This window comes from Pseudoliparis swirei, chromosome 4 (assembly GCF_029220125.1).
Source record: "Pseudoliparis swirei isolate HS2019 ecotype Mariana Trench chromosome 4, NWPU_hadal_v1, whole genome shotgun sequence".
NCBI classification, from domain to species: domain Eukaryota; kingdom Metazoa; phylum Chordata; class Actinopteri; order Perciformes; family Liparidae; genus Pseudoliparis; species Pseudoliparis swirei.
The window spans coordinates 19,549,815-19,564,877 of record NC_079391.1 but is presented as its reverse complement, the minus strand read 5'-3'; the positions used below and the strand labels follow the sequence as shown (position 1 = coordinate 19,564,877).

Here is a 15,063-nt window from a genome sequence, read left to right as displayed (position 1 = left end):
GATCCTCTCCAAGTTACCCGGTAGGTGCGGTCGTTAAGGTAGGAAGAGAAAAGAGAGAGTGCAGTGCCTGAGATCCCCAGGTCCTGAAGAGAAGAGATACGAATCTGGTGGTTCACGGTGTCAAATGCTGCAGAAAGGTCTAGAAGGATAATGACAGAGGAGAGAGAGGCTGCTCTAGCAGTGTGAAGCTGCTCAGAGACAGCAAGGAGGGCAGTCTGTCGAGTGGCCGGCCTTGAATCCAGACTGGTGAGGGTCAAGAAGGGTCTTTGTCACCGCCTGTGACCCTCCTGTGCCCCTGGGCTGCAGCCATCTCGTCGCGGTGTCCCTCAGCCGTTGCACGTACAACAATGGTCGGTCATTAGGCCCCAGCGTGGCCTCGCAGAACCTTCTCCAGTAATCCTCCGGGGTCAGACCCAGCCGATCAATAACCGCCTTGCGCACATAACTGTGGCGGTCTGCCGGGGGAAGACCCAGGGCCGCAGTCTGCGCCTCCCCAGTGAGCAGGGGCAGGAGGCAAACTCCAGACGCACACACAACAGATTACCCCCAACTGGTGCTGATTAACAATCAGCCAGCAGCTGAGGCCAATTAGACACCGTTCCCTGAACCACACCCCGGCTCCACCCACTCTGCAACCGAGTCTAAACATCCCCCGCTGCCACAGTGATGATAAAGCCTTGACAGAAAGGTTGGCCCTTGGACTCTACATAGATATATATATAAATAAATTCCGACGGTGGCTCAGTGGTGAGCATGGTCGTTCTTCAATCAGAGGATCGGCTGTTCGATACCTGGCTCCGCTTGCCCATGTCGATGTGCAGTGGGACAAAACACTTAACCCTAACATTTCTCCCGTAGCTGTGCCTTCTGTGTGTATAAGTTACTGCTGATATGCAGGTGGAACCTTATTGCCTCCCAACAGTGTATAAATGGGTGTGAATGGATGAATGATGTCATATAGTGTTAAAGCGCTTTGAGTGGTCGGAAGACTAAAAAGCGCTATACAGGTACAGGTCCATTTATTATTACAGATACTACGTGATAACAAAGTCTTAACAGAGTCTCTGGCGCTTGGATTCATCCACTATGTATGTAATAATTAGATATACATAGAAATTCCCCCGTGGAGACCAGACCTGGAGGTGGTGCTGATGAGGCTGATAGAATGATGAGTTGATGAAGCTGATTGATCTGTGAAGACTGGCAGAGATAGGGAGGTGGAAGGGTGCAAGATGGATTAATTGAAGGTAGAAAGACAGTCACATTTAAAAGAGACAGCAGCAAAATGATAGGCTAACAATTTAATTGTTTCATTTTGCAATGAGATATAATCCCTCCAACGTGTCCTGGGTCTTCCCTGGAGTCTCCTCCCAGTTGGACGTGTCTGGAAAACCTTCACTTGGAGTCGTACAGGAGGCATCCAAATTAGATGCCAGAACCACGATGAAATGTCACAAAACGTTTTACTATCCATTCACTGAGGAGGAATCATCGGTTACAATGAACCACGGTTTTAGGGTTTTAGTCTTACCAAACATCTTTGTCTTGTCTCTTTTGCCATTTTGTGAAATTCCTGTTATGTTTTGTCCCTCAGTGCTATCGTATAAGTATTATATTATTCACCAAGCAGACTTCACACAGAAGCTTTGCAAAGTGTGTTACAAAGTCAAAGAACATCAATAAATAAAATGTTTTAAATATACATTCAAATCCGCTCTAATAAAAACCCTATGAAAAACATTGTCTATGCATTTATTTCATCAGTCAATGGACATAAATACATCCACATCTACAGGTGAAAAACTAAAATGTTGTCTTTTTTTTATGAACGTTGGACATAAAGTCCATTGTGACCTTCTCTGCAGTTCAGTCACAACGGATATTACTAAAGTCCAGATGACAATACGACAGGACGGATGAAGATATGGTTGAATGAATGAATATTATTATGTTATGTTGTTAATGTGTAGTAATGCCACTGGGCCTCTGTAGCTCAGGTGTTCACAGTGTTAGCAGCAGTGAGGAGTGCAGAGAACAGTGAGTCTGGTCTTTGCTTCAGCACATTTGGATCATCAAACTCTGCCACCTGTCGGACAAATCACTTCCTGTTAGTCAAGGTTTGGAAGCAAACACACTTTCTCTTTGTGTATTCGCCTGTTACCTCGCCGTTGTCGATGACCAGAATACGATCTGCGTGGAGCACAGTGTTGATACGATGGGCGATGGTGAGCATGGTGCAGTCCTTGAAGGCTTCTTGGATGGTGTTCTGGATCAAGGCGTCTGTCTCTGCATCGATGGAAGCTGTAGCCTCATCCAAGAGAATGATCTGATGGACAACAGCAGGGACAGTTAGTCCAGACGAAGAAAGACAAGCCGTTTGTTTTTTAGATTTCTTTTTTATAACACATTGGGACAAGTTTGCAATTTGTCACGGATGAGGAGGCAGCAGAAACAGTTGTTGATATGATCAGACACTGCAGCAGATCGGACAGATCTGATATTTCTCAACATCACTGACGTTTCATACCAGAGTGAAGAAAGATTCAAATCAAATCTTATATTTTATTTGGTTCCTTATTTTACCCTCTGGTTAAATATGTGTTCATTGTAGGACCAAACAACTAATGCAGCACAAACAACTTTCATAATTATTTTGAAAGATTTGTCTTTTTATGATCCATTATTACCCCCAATCACTTTTATGATGAATACAATTTAAGTCAGAGACAGTGGGAAAGTCTCTGTCAGCAAGAAGCATTTTTTTACATATTTTGTTGCCATTTCATTCAGTCATGTGAGGCTGATAAATGAGTGTCAGGTTCCATAAATTACATTTTTAAATTTCCCAGAAACATTTAGTCTCAAAAATTATTTACAGTGTTCAAAAGACAAAAAAACAGCGCAAATAAGTGATCAGTGATCGATCCAGACACAGAAGACAGTAACAAGTTTGTTAAAACAGGTAACAGGTTACAGAAAAGAAATACCGCTCTTCTGGTAGTGATGATAACTGTGTCTTCGCTAGTATTAGTGCACAGACTGCATCAGAACGGACGTGTACACGTAAGTCCAGAGAATCCATGATGGATAAATACCTGGGAGTTGTAATCGAGTTGCTGTTCAGTGGCAGTAAGATTGGGAAGTGTGTAAATAACAAGGACTCAGGAGAAGCAGATGCATGAACAGACCTTGGAGTTGCGGAGTAGTGCTCTAGCCATACACATGAGTTGTCTCTCTCCTACAGAGAAGTTCTCTCCATTCTCCAGCACCGTTGCCTGTAGTTTCCCCTCCAGTCTGGAGATCTGAGTAAACAAAACAATACTCACAGAAACACTTTTACTACTGCTACCTCCACCTATGAGAGTAAGCTAGCTATTATCAAACAATGATATACCAACCCAATTTTTGGTAAAATACTAATAAATACCAACTTAAACATAAAAAAGCAACTTGCAAATGAATGCTTTGGGAATAATGATCTAATAAAATCATCGTGTTGTAGGGGACTAAGGATGAATACATGGGGGCCCTTTAAGAGAAGGGGAATCATCCTGGTGAAGAGGGGTGTTAAAGGTCACCAGGAAGTTAATGTCAACACAGGCGTTGGGAAGAGAAATAAACGGCTCCAGGTTACGGCCAAAGGGAATACCAGAGTCCTCGTTTCTTTACACACACCTACAGTGTAACACTCTGGTCAGGGTACATTTTTCTGCTCCGTTTACTGGGGTCGAACCGGCTAGCTTGTGGTTTCAGGACGACCACGCTCCCCATGAGCTCCAGTCACCCCTAAATTCATATAGTACTTTTATACTTTTACTTAAGTAAGATATTAGATACAGTGACTTTAGCTGTGATTAAGTATTTTCACAGTACGGTATTGTTATTAATACTGTGTCCACCAATGCTACAGTTCATAATATATTTGAAATTAAGGGTTCAATAACACCAATACACCACTGAAGAGCAACTATCTGGGCAGATAACATTACAATTCCAGATATACGAGAAAAAACGCTTCACACTGGCAAAAAATATATATATATTCTAGATATCTGACCACACACTATAATGAAACTGTTGATATACTGTGCTTCATATTGTCTCTGGAACATACTGAGTTCTTCATGTAGGTCTTCTCCAGCGCCGCCCAGATCTCCTCATCATTGAAGTTATTGAAGGGGTCTAAGTTGTACCTGGAGTAGAGGACATGCACCATCACAATTGGCCAGTCAGTGACTAACCAACCTCAGTAAGAACATTGTGTACAGGCGTGTACACATTGACCTCTATGGAGTTGGGGGTTGGCTTAGGTTACCTGACTGTGCCACTGAATAGCACAGGATCCTGGGGGATGATGGACAATTTGCTGCGCAGATCCTGCAGTCCAATGGCCGTGATGTCCACGCCATCGATCAAGATGGTTCCTGCTGCTGGCTCCACAAGCCTGAACAGAGCCACGCCGAGAGAGGACTTCCCTACAGAGACAAAGCACAACAGTAACCCTCACAGTTTACAGAAGCAGGGTTCCCCCAAGCACCGTACAGCCATGTCTTTACAAGTTAACACACTAATTATTCATTAATAATACAGTGAAATCTTTCATTTTCTCATTTAAATTCAAAGATGCAGTTGTAACAACAGGGCTATCAACATTTGTATATTTGAAGATACATTATGATCAATATAGACTATAGTTTTTGTGATTTATTGTAATGCATATACATTGTTTGATATATATGACGTATTGAAATGTTTAAAATTGGGTGTGTACTCAGGACTGTTCAAAATTCAACTCTGATAATTTCCCTCAATCAATCAATAATGAATATGTCTGAGTCATTATGACATTTTTACAGTTATGAGAAAAGACTGCTAGAGTCAGGGTCTTACCAGAGCCTGTCCTTCCCACAATGCCCAGCTTCTCTCCAGCTCGGATGGAGAAATTAAGTCTGTTCAGGACAATGGGTGTATTCTCCCTGTACCTCATCGAATAGTCCTGGAAAGTGATGGTTCCACTCTTCGGCCAGTCCTCTGGGACTTGGGCCTCCTTTATTTGCCTGGGGGCCTCAGACTTACAACCCTGTCCACCGTTTAAAAAAAATAAAAATTTGAGGGAGGATAAAGGAGGTGTATCAAAGGTTAATTAACATCATAGAAGAGAAACTAATAGCTTTAGAAAGTTTTCATCTTGAGAAGTTTAACGGAGCGTTTTAAGAAGACCAGTAAAGTTGGATGGACATTTTATAATTATCAGGCAACCTGTGTATAAACAGTCATTGTTTTTATTAGGGAAAGAAGTTTAGATTCTGACCGTGATGTATTCCTGCAGCCGCTCCACTGAGCTGAATCTAGCCTCCACTTCTGTTGCTTGCCTCACTGTATACTGAAGCATGCCTGTCAACTGGAAAACACATCTTTAAAACACACATTGCAGTTGCTTTCAAGATATCTTTACAAAAAACAAAAATATACCAACGGTCATTCATTAACTGTTTTAAAATTACCTGTATGGTGTAGGACAAGGCCAAGCCTTTCAAAGACGGACTGATGATGTCATTATTTAGCACTACGAAAAGAGCTACCAACAAGGTCATGGTGGAAGCCATGGAGTCCAGGCAGAAACAGAGCCAGCGTGTGCCAGAATTAAACAATAAATAGTAGTGGGAGTTGGTGTCAGTCAGCGTCTTGAACCTAAAAAGTGATAAAGGACATGCCAGTGTTTGTGAATATATACTGTACCGTCTCACCCCAATGATCGGTAACTCAGCTTTTATGATCCAGACCAGGATCAGAGACACTCACTGAAACATCACCTGCTGCTTTTGCACTGCATCTAACTACAAAGCAACTGTTCATCTGGGCCCTATTTCTCGTACGTGGTTCAACTAAGTCAATCAAATGTCCTTTTATCCAGCTTAAATTAACCCGATTATTAAAATCAGATTCATCTCGGTTTCTCATAGGTGGATCAGTTTTCAAACAATCTTGTTAATTCGAACCAGACTTCAATACTTAGGATAGTTGCGTGTGCCCGTCCTAAATCCATGATTTTCTCCGCTGACAAGCAGGAGATGATCATGAACATTCATGAGGAATTTCAGACCATAATCATGGCAACATCTGCGAGGGCTAGACAAGAAGCATGGCAACACATCAAACAAGTTAGATGGTGTTTTATAAACATAGTTCGGAAACCAAGGCCACACCAGGTACTCAGCCAATCATCCGAGCCCTCAGTACTTAAGCACGTCAAACCCGTTCACTCCCTCTTTGACTCAGCTCCGACATCTCTCCCTCCCAATCCCGTTCTTGTCTTCCCATTTCTCTCCTACAAGACTACAGGAACCACTGGGGACTATGCACCGCCAGAGCTTTAGAAGAGACAGCCCCCACCCATGAGTCTAAGTGCCTCATCATCCCAATCAATCCAATTATATTTCTTCAAATTCGTGATTCTTGAAACCCAAAAGTCTGACTTATCTTATTCGGAAAATGACACAAAACAAATATGAGTTAGCCATGTACGAGAAATAGGGCCCTGGTCTACTTCACACTTGGCTGGTGTATTGCTGGGGAAGCAAGGGAATGCAGTGTCAACTGTGGTGTGATTTGGTCAGATGGTGGCACGATAACAACAAACTTCAAGTTTTGGCATGAAAGCTTGGATACGTTTTGTTTGTTGTTCTTTCATAGAATTAATTATATTTTTACTGAAAGCAAACCATGACCTCTTAGAACAAGTGATAATCAGGTTAAAATGCGCTATAACAGTTATTATAATTCATTGAAAAAAGATGCTAATGTATTACAACTATGTAAATTATATTGCACAATGATGTTAAAAATAATGGCTTCAAAAAACCAAAATGTATGTGATCTATTTTCTGCCATTTTAAATTGTCAACAAATCCCCCAAGCCCTGATAGCGCTGCAACCAACAATATGAAGAACCACACTGTTGAGTGGCAGTTAAAGGTCACGTTGAGGAACTCTTACAGTTGTATGTGTCTGTCTCTTATGTTGTAGGCGTGGATGGTGCTGAGGCCCTGCAGGGTCGAGGTTGTGAGAGAGATGCAGGGAGAACGACTGATGTTCTCCATCCTCTTCATATGACGGATACTCCTCTGGAAGATACTGCAAATGAATCACAACTGATACATTTAGTATACCTTGAAAGAACTATTGTATTGCACTTGCTTTTGAAGATTGGAATCTACATGAGCATCACATAATTCACTAAACGTGTAATCATCAGGTACCAGATCGTGAATTGCTACCATCCTATTTTCCAAAAGTACATAGTCCATAATTTTTCAACTCACAAGAGAATGAAAGCTACAAATGCTCCCATTAAAACCACAGCTATCAAAATCAGGGGGAAGACTGCAGAGATGGTGATAATGGTGAAGAAAACCATCACAGAAAACTGCAATAAGGGGTCCATGTTGAGGGGAAGGGCCGTGTCCACCTCCTCTTGATCTTTGGAGAAGCGGTTGAGAATGCGGCCTGTTGGCGTTGTGTCGAAGAAACTCATGGGACTGGAGAAAATCTTAGAAAAAAAAGAAGTAGTAAGTCATTTGAAGGGGATGAGGTGGATGCCATTGACCTACGATCCCATTTATTTGACTAAGTGAACATGGTTGTGTTTGATAGTATATAGATGGCTGGGGTCATTCATTCAACAGTACCTTCTTGAACATGGTGTTGTGGAGTTTGGTGGATGCATTCAAGGTGACCCAAGTGTAGGAGAAGCATTTGATGACGGCTAGTATCAACATGACGACCACCGTCATGCCATAAACCATCTGGTAGAAGTTGAGGTTTGGGTTTTGTGAGATGTTGCTTTGGTCTGAAGTTGTCCCATTGAATAACTTGGGGAAACAACAAATAAATGAGGGGTAGTTTATTGACATATTTTTGGGGATATTTTTTATAAAATTAGAAATAACAATTAGTGCAGATATGTGAAAATAACAAATATATCACATAGTACAGATAAGTTCTATTTGTTTTCTAAAAGCACACCAACTCTATTTCTGCCAAAAAACTGAGTCTTTGATTCCCGATCGTCAGATCTTCCAAAAAACATGCCGATTGGAGGATGAATCTTTGGAACGTCCAAACATAACCTTGACTGTGTGTGTGTGTGAGAATAAGAGAGAGAGAGAGAGAGATTTGGTTCTCACCCTGTTACCTTCCTCCAGCCACAAGCTGAGCCACCAGTTGCTTACGACTGTGGCTCCAACCATCAGGACGATGTTCAGGACGGTGAGGAAGCTTACTATGTAGCCTGCAGCAGCACAGACCCAACAAACATCATCAACCTGGTTGTCCATGTGTGCATTGTACATTATTGCATGTGTGTGTGGTGTCAGCATTCAAACCTCCAGCTGCCTTGATGTATTGATGGTAGACTCTCCAGGAGATGGAACCTTCTGTGCTGGACTCCTGACTGACCAGCTGATCCCCGAGAGAAGCTGAAGGGGAAGAAAAGTAAAAACCGCCGTAGAAAAGGGAGAGATTATTGTTGAAATACTATAATAACAGTGCACATATTCTCCCCTGGAAAGCATTCATAATGTTGCGCTCATTTGTAGTTAACACAAAAAGTGTGAGGGAAATATGAATCTTAAAAGAGAAGCTGTTTAACTGTTACAGTTCAAAATAATCTTGTGCTTGGAAGAAGAAGTCCTGGATCCAGAGATATATGATAAAAAGTATTTAATAATACAAGAAAAGAATCATCAGTATACACATAGTCCCAGCCAAGTGCGCTCACGTGGTTGCAAGGAAGCAGCTCTCTGCTAATTGTTACCTGTCTGTCGAAGAGGACGATCTTGCACCATACAAAGGTTTTTATACACGATTCAGATAATGAGCTTATTAAGGCTCCAATAAGTTAGTGTTAGGGAACATGCAGATATTTCAGCATCACAGCATGCTATTCGCTAATCGCTATATAGAGAAGAGTCATTTGACTATGAACAGCTGTTTTTACGATCTCCTAGGAAAAACCTCCATTTTGACTATGCCTCTCAATTCATCAGACTTAAATTCAGCGATATCAGAGACTCACATCTTTGGTCAGCTGTCATTTCATCATCCTTTTCATCCGACATGTCAAATGCTGAAAGGAAGCACAGATGTGGAAGAGAGATATCAAAAAAATGAAAGAAGAAATTATTGTGCTGTAGACTAAAATGGAGACACACACGTCCACATATTACAATAACAACAGGATTGTAGGTTTGTTCCCCTGTCTTCTGTTTTACAAAGCTTTGAAAAAGCTGCTTGTCTTTTCTTTTGTCCGACACGGCCCCTTCGTTACCTCGGTGGACCGCTGGCGCTACCTTTTACCTACTCCTGGTTATATATTGACACAATGGCACTTTGGTCCACAGATAATTAGACAATAATTAAAGCAGCCAATTCTAGAATATCCCCCTGACTGGTTCTGATCTCTTAATTGCTTCCAGGGATCAATGTCCTCAAGTTATTAAATAATGTCTAACAGTTCCAGTGTATTTTTCTACTAAACTCCAGCCTTGTTTTTGTTAATAGAACTTTGTAAGTGGTGTATTGAAACATACAAATGAGGATAAACTATTTTAGATCATTAAATATGTTCCTGGTTTCCATACCTGGGTTCACTAAGCCCCTGCCGGGGCTTTCTCTTGGCTTAAAGTCCTTCGGCTGGGCAGCGTCTTGGGGAGACAACTCCTCCTTAGTCTGAATGAAAAAGCAAAAACGCAGTGATATTGCAACTCTGGACAAGTTCAGGACAAAAGTAAAGAATGAATAGTTAACCTGTGGCCTAGCAGAAGACATGTTCCTGCCACCTATAAACCTCTGACACACTTGGTATAGGTGTATCGGTTTATTGTCTGTGCTAAATAAGAATACATTTTAAAAACGGTGAACGGTTTCACAGCTAGTAAAACATGGAGGAAAGACATCATAAGAAAAGCGACAGTACATTACAGTTTTGTACTTTGCTGTTTTTTAACCTTGGACTGTTCCATCTGGTAGTTGCTGATGAGTTTAGCGTAGCGGCCATTGGCTTTCATCAGGGCCTTGTGGTGTCCAGCCTCCTGCACCTCGCCATCATCCAAAAGCATAACGTCATCACAGAACTCCAGATACTGTTCGACACAAGTGAGGACAACCATGTCAACAAATCATCTCAGCACTGTGGCCAGAGTTCTACCTAATGTAGTCTAAACAGCACATGTTTACTTCTATGTTATTTGGCAGACGCTTTTATTTTGTGATTTACAATTCTGCTCACAATTAATAAGAAAGAAAATACTAATGGCAGCAGGCACCACTTGTGTTTGATTTACTGTTACATTGGGATTTTACCACAGCAATCCTTTTTTTTTGTTTCACTCAAAAAGTATGGCAATTCGATTGAGAAATGTAACGTTAATAATAAGTTACTTGGGATTCAATATCTGCTAAAGAAACAAACTGTGTCTACCTGGAGCTGGTGTGTAATCAGTATGACGGATTTCCCTTGGAGCTCCTTCTTAATGCATTCCTCAAAGATGTGTTTCCCCACATGGGCATCGACAGCAGATAACGGATCGTCAAGGAGGAAGATGTCCCTATTGGAGTAGACAGCTCTGGCTAGGCTGATTCTTTGCTTCTGCCCCCCTGACAGATTCAGGCCTCGTTCTCCGATCTGCCAAAAAACAGCAGAAAGCTACTGACAAAATGTTATGGTACGTCACAAAACTGCCTTTCCCTTGAACTATTTACAAAAATATAGAACAAATACAACCATTTGCAATAGTTCCAGGCTTAAAAACAGTTCAAAGAAATAAAGCAAAGTTAATTATTAATTGTACCAACTAATCTTCATCCATCTTTTGTTAATCCTAACGTCCGCAAGTGGTTTCCTAACATACACCACAGGGTGTTAGTGTTAAAAGTTTCACTTACGCTTATCAGAAATTATTCAGAAGCAAAATAACACTTCTGGGAGTTGAGAGTACAGCAGAAAGTTCTTACCTCAGTTTGATCACCGTATGGGAGAATATCCAGGTCAGCTCTGAGGCTGCTGACATCCACAACTTTGTTGTATCTGTGGAGTAAGACAATGAGTTACCGAAAAGTCAAGGGACAGCCATGTAAAGCGTATACTTTTTAAGATACTATAGTGCTTCTCGTGGTTCTCTCTCTGCTCGCAGTAGCAGCACCCGCCTGCGGCACATGGGCGTTATGAGAGCGCGTCTTCATTGGTGTTGCGCATCTTAGCCTGATGCTCCAAATTGAAAGTCGAAATCCTTAAGCTCCTCCAACCACCTGGCCACTGCCCCTCCAGCTCCTTGTTGTGCCTGATTGACAGCACCACTGCCAAAAGTTCCCTGCAGGTTACGCAGTAGTGCCAGTCGGCCTTTTTGAGTGCCCTCCTGAAGTATATGCCACCATTCGCCTCCTTTCGGGTCTCTCCTGGGAAAACACTCCCCGGATTCCCACACAGCCCCATTCCTGTGGCAGAAAGCCGCCTTGGCTCCGTGGCAAGTGGCACCTGTTAATATACACTGCGGAAGGTCCAAGGTGGAGAACGCCAAGACCAGGTCCAGAGACTCGTCAATGCGGGAAGGCAAGGGATGCATCAGGGGAGCAGGCAAGGTGGGAAGGGTAAGCGAATACAGTCCCTACCGTTCTCATTCATGGTGGAGACAGAGAAGGGTGTGGATGGGGATCATTGTGACTAGGGTTGGGTACCGAAAACTAGTGCCAACATGGTAAAGGGTCCTCTATGACCGGTGCCTACCAGACCGAAAAGCAACGCAGATTTTGGTGCTTCCTTTTGGTACCTGAGCCAATGATGACTCCACCCTGGCGGCAAGTAACGATAGCCTATCGTTTATATAGCTACAGTAGCTAGCAAGCCATCAATTATTTAACGGTGAAAATACCGAAAGGTAAACGGTCAAAAGTGTTGCTGTATTTCGCAAAATGCAACAAAATAATTGCGTATAAAGAGGGAAATGCATAACATGTATTGTAACATCTGGCAACGCGTATGTGGTTCAACTAACTCGATTAAATGTCCTATTATCCAGCTTAAATTAACCCATTGATTGAAATCAGGCTCTGGGTTTCTCATCGGCTGATCCGCGCTCAAACCATCTTGTATATTCGAATCAGACGTCAGTACTCAGGATAATTGCGTGTACCCGTCTGATTCAAAAGGAGGAAGCGTCGATCACCGAAACCATGATTTTATAAAAGCACAAAGGCAAATAAGCTCAAAGGAAGAGCCTCTTTTTTTCTCTGCTGACAAGCAGGAAATGATCCTGAACACATATGAGGAATTCCCGACCATAATTATGGTACATCTAACACCGTCACCGCTGCGAGAAATAGACATGGCAACATATCAGACAAGTTAAATGCGTAATGCTGCATTAACACCAATATTCACTTATTCTCTACACTTTATTTGCGTCAGTTCACTCGCCCGACTATTTGTGATTCATTTATTCAATTCACTTGCGCTGGAGAGGGGGCGTGGCTCATCTCTGTGACTTTACTCTGTGGGAACAGTTCTAATTTACGCCATCCACCATGGAAAAAATAACCGCTATTTCTGCTTTATACTTGTAGTGGAAATCCCACAAACGTCAGAATATCAAACCATTTGTTATGAGGCAGGTGAAGTTGCAGATCATCTCAAATTAATTATGGAATTGGTATTGTACAGAATGTTATTTGAGGGAAAGTACCTCCACATTAATGCTGTGAAAGCCTTTTCGATTGACACATTCTGCTTCGTTTGTGCAAGAGGGCAATTTGATGGAGATCTGCGTGCAGTCCACTAAGCCAAGGACATTGGGAAACTCTGCATAATGATAAGCTCCGTAATGAATAGTGATAAGAATGCATTTTCATTAAATGGTGAGGTATTGAATAAGTCAATTTCCTGCAATTCCATAAAAGCCCTCTTTTATTGCATTTACTGGGACATGGCCTGGGAATATGATGAAAACATATCTGTTTCTTAAGCGCTCAATACACTTTATGAACAGCTCAGCATATAGCGGCTTGTTCTCTGCATTACTGACACTGTACAACAATCAACCAAACTGTACAACAATGTACCACAAGGCTCTGCATACAGTCTGTGAGACAGTCAATGCCCGGCTGCGGTGTGTGGCGTTCAATGTATGGCTCGAGAAAGTCTGTAAATAAATGATTCCTTGTCGACAGTATGGTAGCACTCGTATAGGAAGTCATCATGACATGATAAGAACTCTCTTCCAATAAAACATTAATCTAACTAATATCGCTCCTTTATCAATGGCATCTCTGACGAGGGGAGCTGCTATTTTCTTCTTGGGGAATGGCCAGCTTTTCCAGCTAGATTGAATGAGCCTGCTCTCGAGTAGGTTAACATGTTTGGATGTGTTGCTATGGTGATTTTGCCAAACTTGCTTTGTGAAAACGAAAAGCCTCACTTGTGTAATCTCATTCTGAACATTATCCAGCTAACTACGTTAGCCAGGTACGAGAAATATAAGGGGTCAGATCAGTCTCAATAATTGCAAATGCACACAGAGAGACTCACAAATGCAAACACAGAGATTCACAAATATATTCAATTTACAAATGCATGAAGAAAGATTCAAATGAATTACTATTTATATAAATGTAAAAGAAAAATGACAAATATATGTATGCATTCCTATGTGGATTTGTCTATTTGTTTGTGGATTTATATGTATTTATTTGTCAATCGCACTGCATTTGTTTTTGAATCGCTACACATTTGTGCACAGATTTGTGAGACTCCCCTGCCGTGGCTCCATCCGCAGATGCGTTTTTTAAAACATAGACCTATCTGTAGCTAATCAGATGTCATTCGCTTCATTCCTGCCTTAGAGGGGCGGGACTTATCTACATGGCTTGACTCAGTGTAAACAGTTTACCATCCACCATGGAAGAAATAACCACTACTTCTGCTTTATACTTGTTGTGGCCATCCCACAAACGTCGAAACATTGAACGCCCTTGTGTCTGGCTTCATAACATCACCTGTAGGCTCACACAGCTCGGTGACTTTCGCCGCTTCCAGCGCAACTAGAGTAGCAGCAGTCAAGCCACCTCCTTTGGTTTACACAGTCTCTGTGGTTACTTATAATGTATTTGAGTTAAGTGATCATATACTTGGACTGATGGAAAGGTTCCCCCATCAGGATGTTTTCTTGAACAGTCCCATGAAATATCCAGGCCTGCTGGGAAACGTAGGCAAATGTCCCATCAGCGGTGATGGAGCCCTGCAGAAGGTGCATCTAAAATATAAAAATGAGCAGAAAATAAGGAGAATCATTTTCACATAACTGTATAACAGAGTGGTAGACATTAAATTAGTGAAAATCAACAGCCGTTACAAATGTCAAACATGATGTCATAAACATGATTGTAAAGAGACTAAGTACAAAAAAGACAAAAGGAGGAGCCAACCTGTTCCAAAATGCTGGAAATCAGTGACGTCTTTCCACTCCCAACGTTCCCACAGATGCCAAGCAGGTTGCCCTTCAGGAGATAACAAGGAGAGTGGAGGTTAATCTTTAACCCCATTGAGAACACCTCACTTATTGTCACTGGTGGAAGAACACACCTTAGGCAGAGTGAAGGAGATGTTTCTCAGGGTTGGTAAGGTTTCAGTCCTCCCATTCTGGCACATCTCCTCCACTTTTTGTCCCTTCTCCCCATTGGCTGAGATTAGTGGGGAGTCTGTCTGCATGGTTGGTCCGGTCCAAGAAAGTGTAGCATTTTTCAACACAATCGCTGAGTCCCTGTCTTTTCTCTGGATCAGGTAGGGCTCTGGATTCTGGATCACCAATATTTTCTGAAACATTGCATTAATAAGCTTTAAAAAAAATATTTATAAAAATGTGATTTTAAATTTAGTTCCACAAAAAACATAATAAAAACTGGCAATGACATTGTCATGAAGTAAATAGCTCCAGTAATAACAACACATTTAAATAATGAAAACATGTTTAAGGATTAGAGAAAGGCAGATGCAGATGTTTAAAGGCAAATGGG

The 15,063-nt window shown here is 41.8% G+C and overlaps 1 protein-coding gene across 1 annotated transcript; it reads right to left on the bottom strand.

Annotated features, from left to right (window-relative positions):
* Positions 1-1,952: 1,952 nt before the first annotated feature.
* On the bottom strand, positions 1,953-14,844 carry LOC130192665 (ATP-binding cassette sub-family C member 12-like). The gene is made up of 21 exons (XM_056412772.1): positions 14,633-14,844; positions 14,476-14,547; positions 14,179-14,303; positions 11,014-11,086; positions 10,481-10,684; positions 9,981-10,142; positions 9,642-9,729; positions 9,077-9,127; positions 8,385-8,477; positions 8,187-8,290; positions 7,689-7,886; positions 7,323-7,549; positions 6,997-7,140; positions 5,505-5,691; positions 5,312-5,401; positions 4,891-5,080; positions 4,316-4,475; positions 4,115-4,193; positions 3,189-3,302; positions 2,162-2,326; positions 1,953-2,086 (listed from the first exon to the last, which is right to left on the bottom strand). Exons 1-21 carry the CDS (start codon positions 14,756-14,758, stop codon positions 1,994-1,996), a joined length of 2,745 nt encoding a protein of 914 aa, XP_056268747.1. The 5' UTR covers positions 14,759-14,844; the 3' UTR covers positions 1,953-1,993.
* Positions 14,845-15,063: the final 219 nt, after the last annotated feature.

Coding starts and splice junctions, on each gene's coding strand:
- LOC130192665 (XM_056412772.1), bottom strand. CDS start 14,758: ATGCAGACAGACTCCCCACTAATCTCAGCCAATGGGGAGAAGGGACAA. Junction 5,402..5,504: donor CCTTGTCCTACACCATACAG/GTAATTTTAAAA, acceptor TGTGTTTTCCAG/TTGACAGGCATGCTTCAGTA. Junction 4,194..4,315: donor CTATTCAGTGGCACAGTCAG/GTAACCTAAGCC, acceptor CCTCTACTCCAG/GTACAACTTAGACCCCTTCA.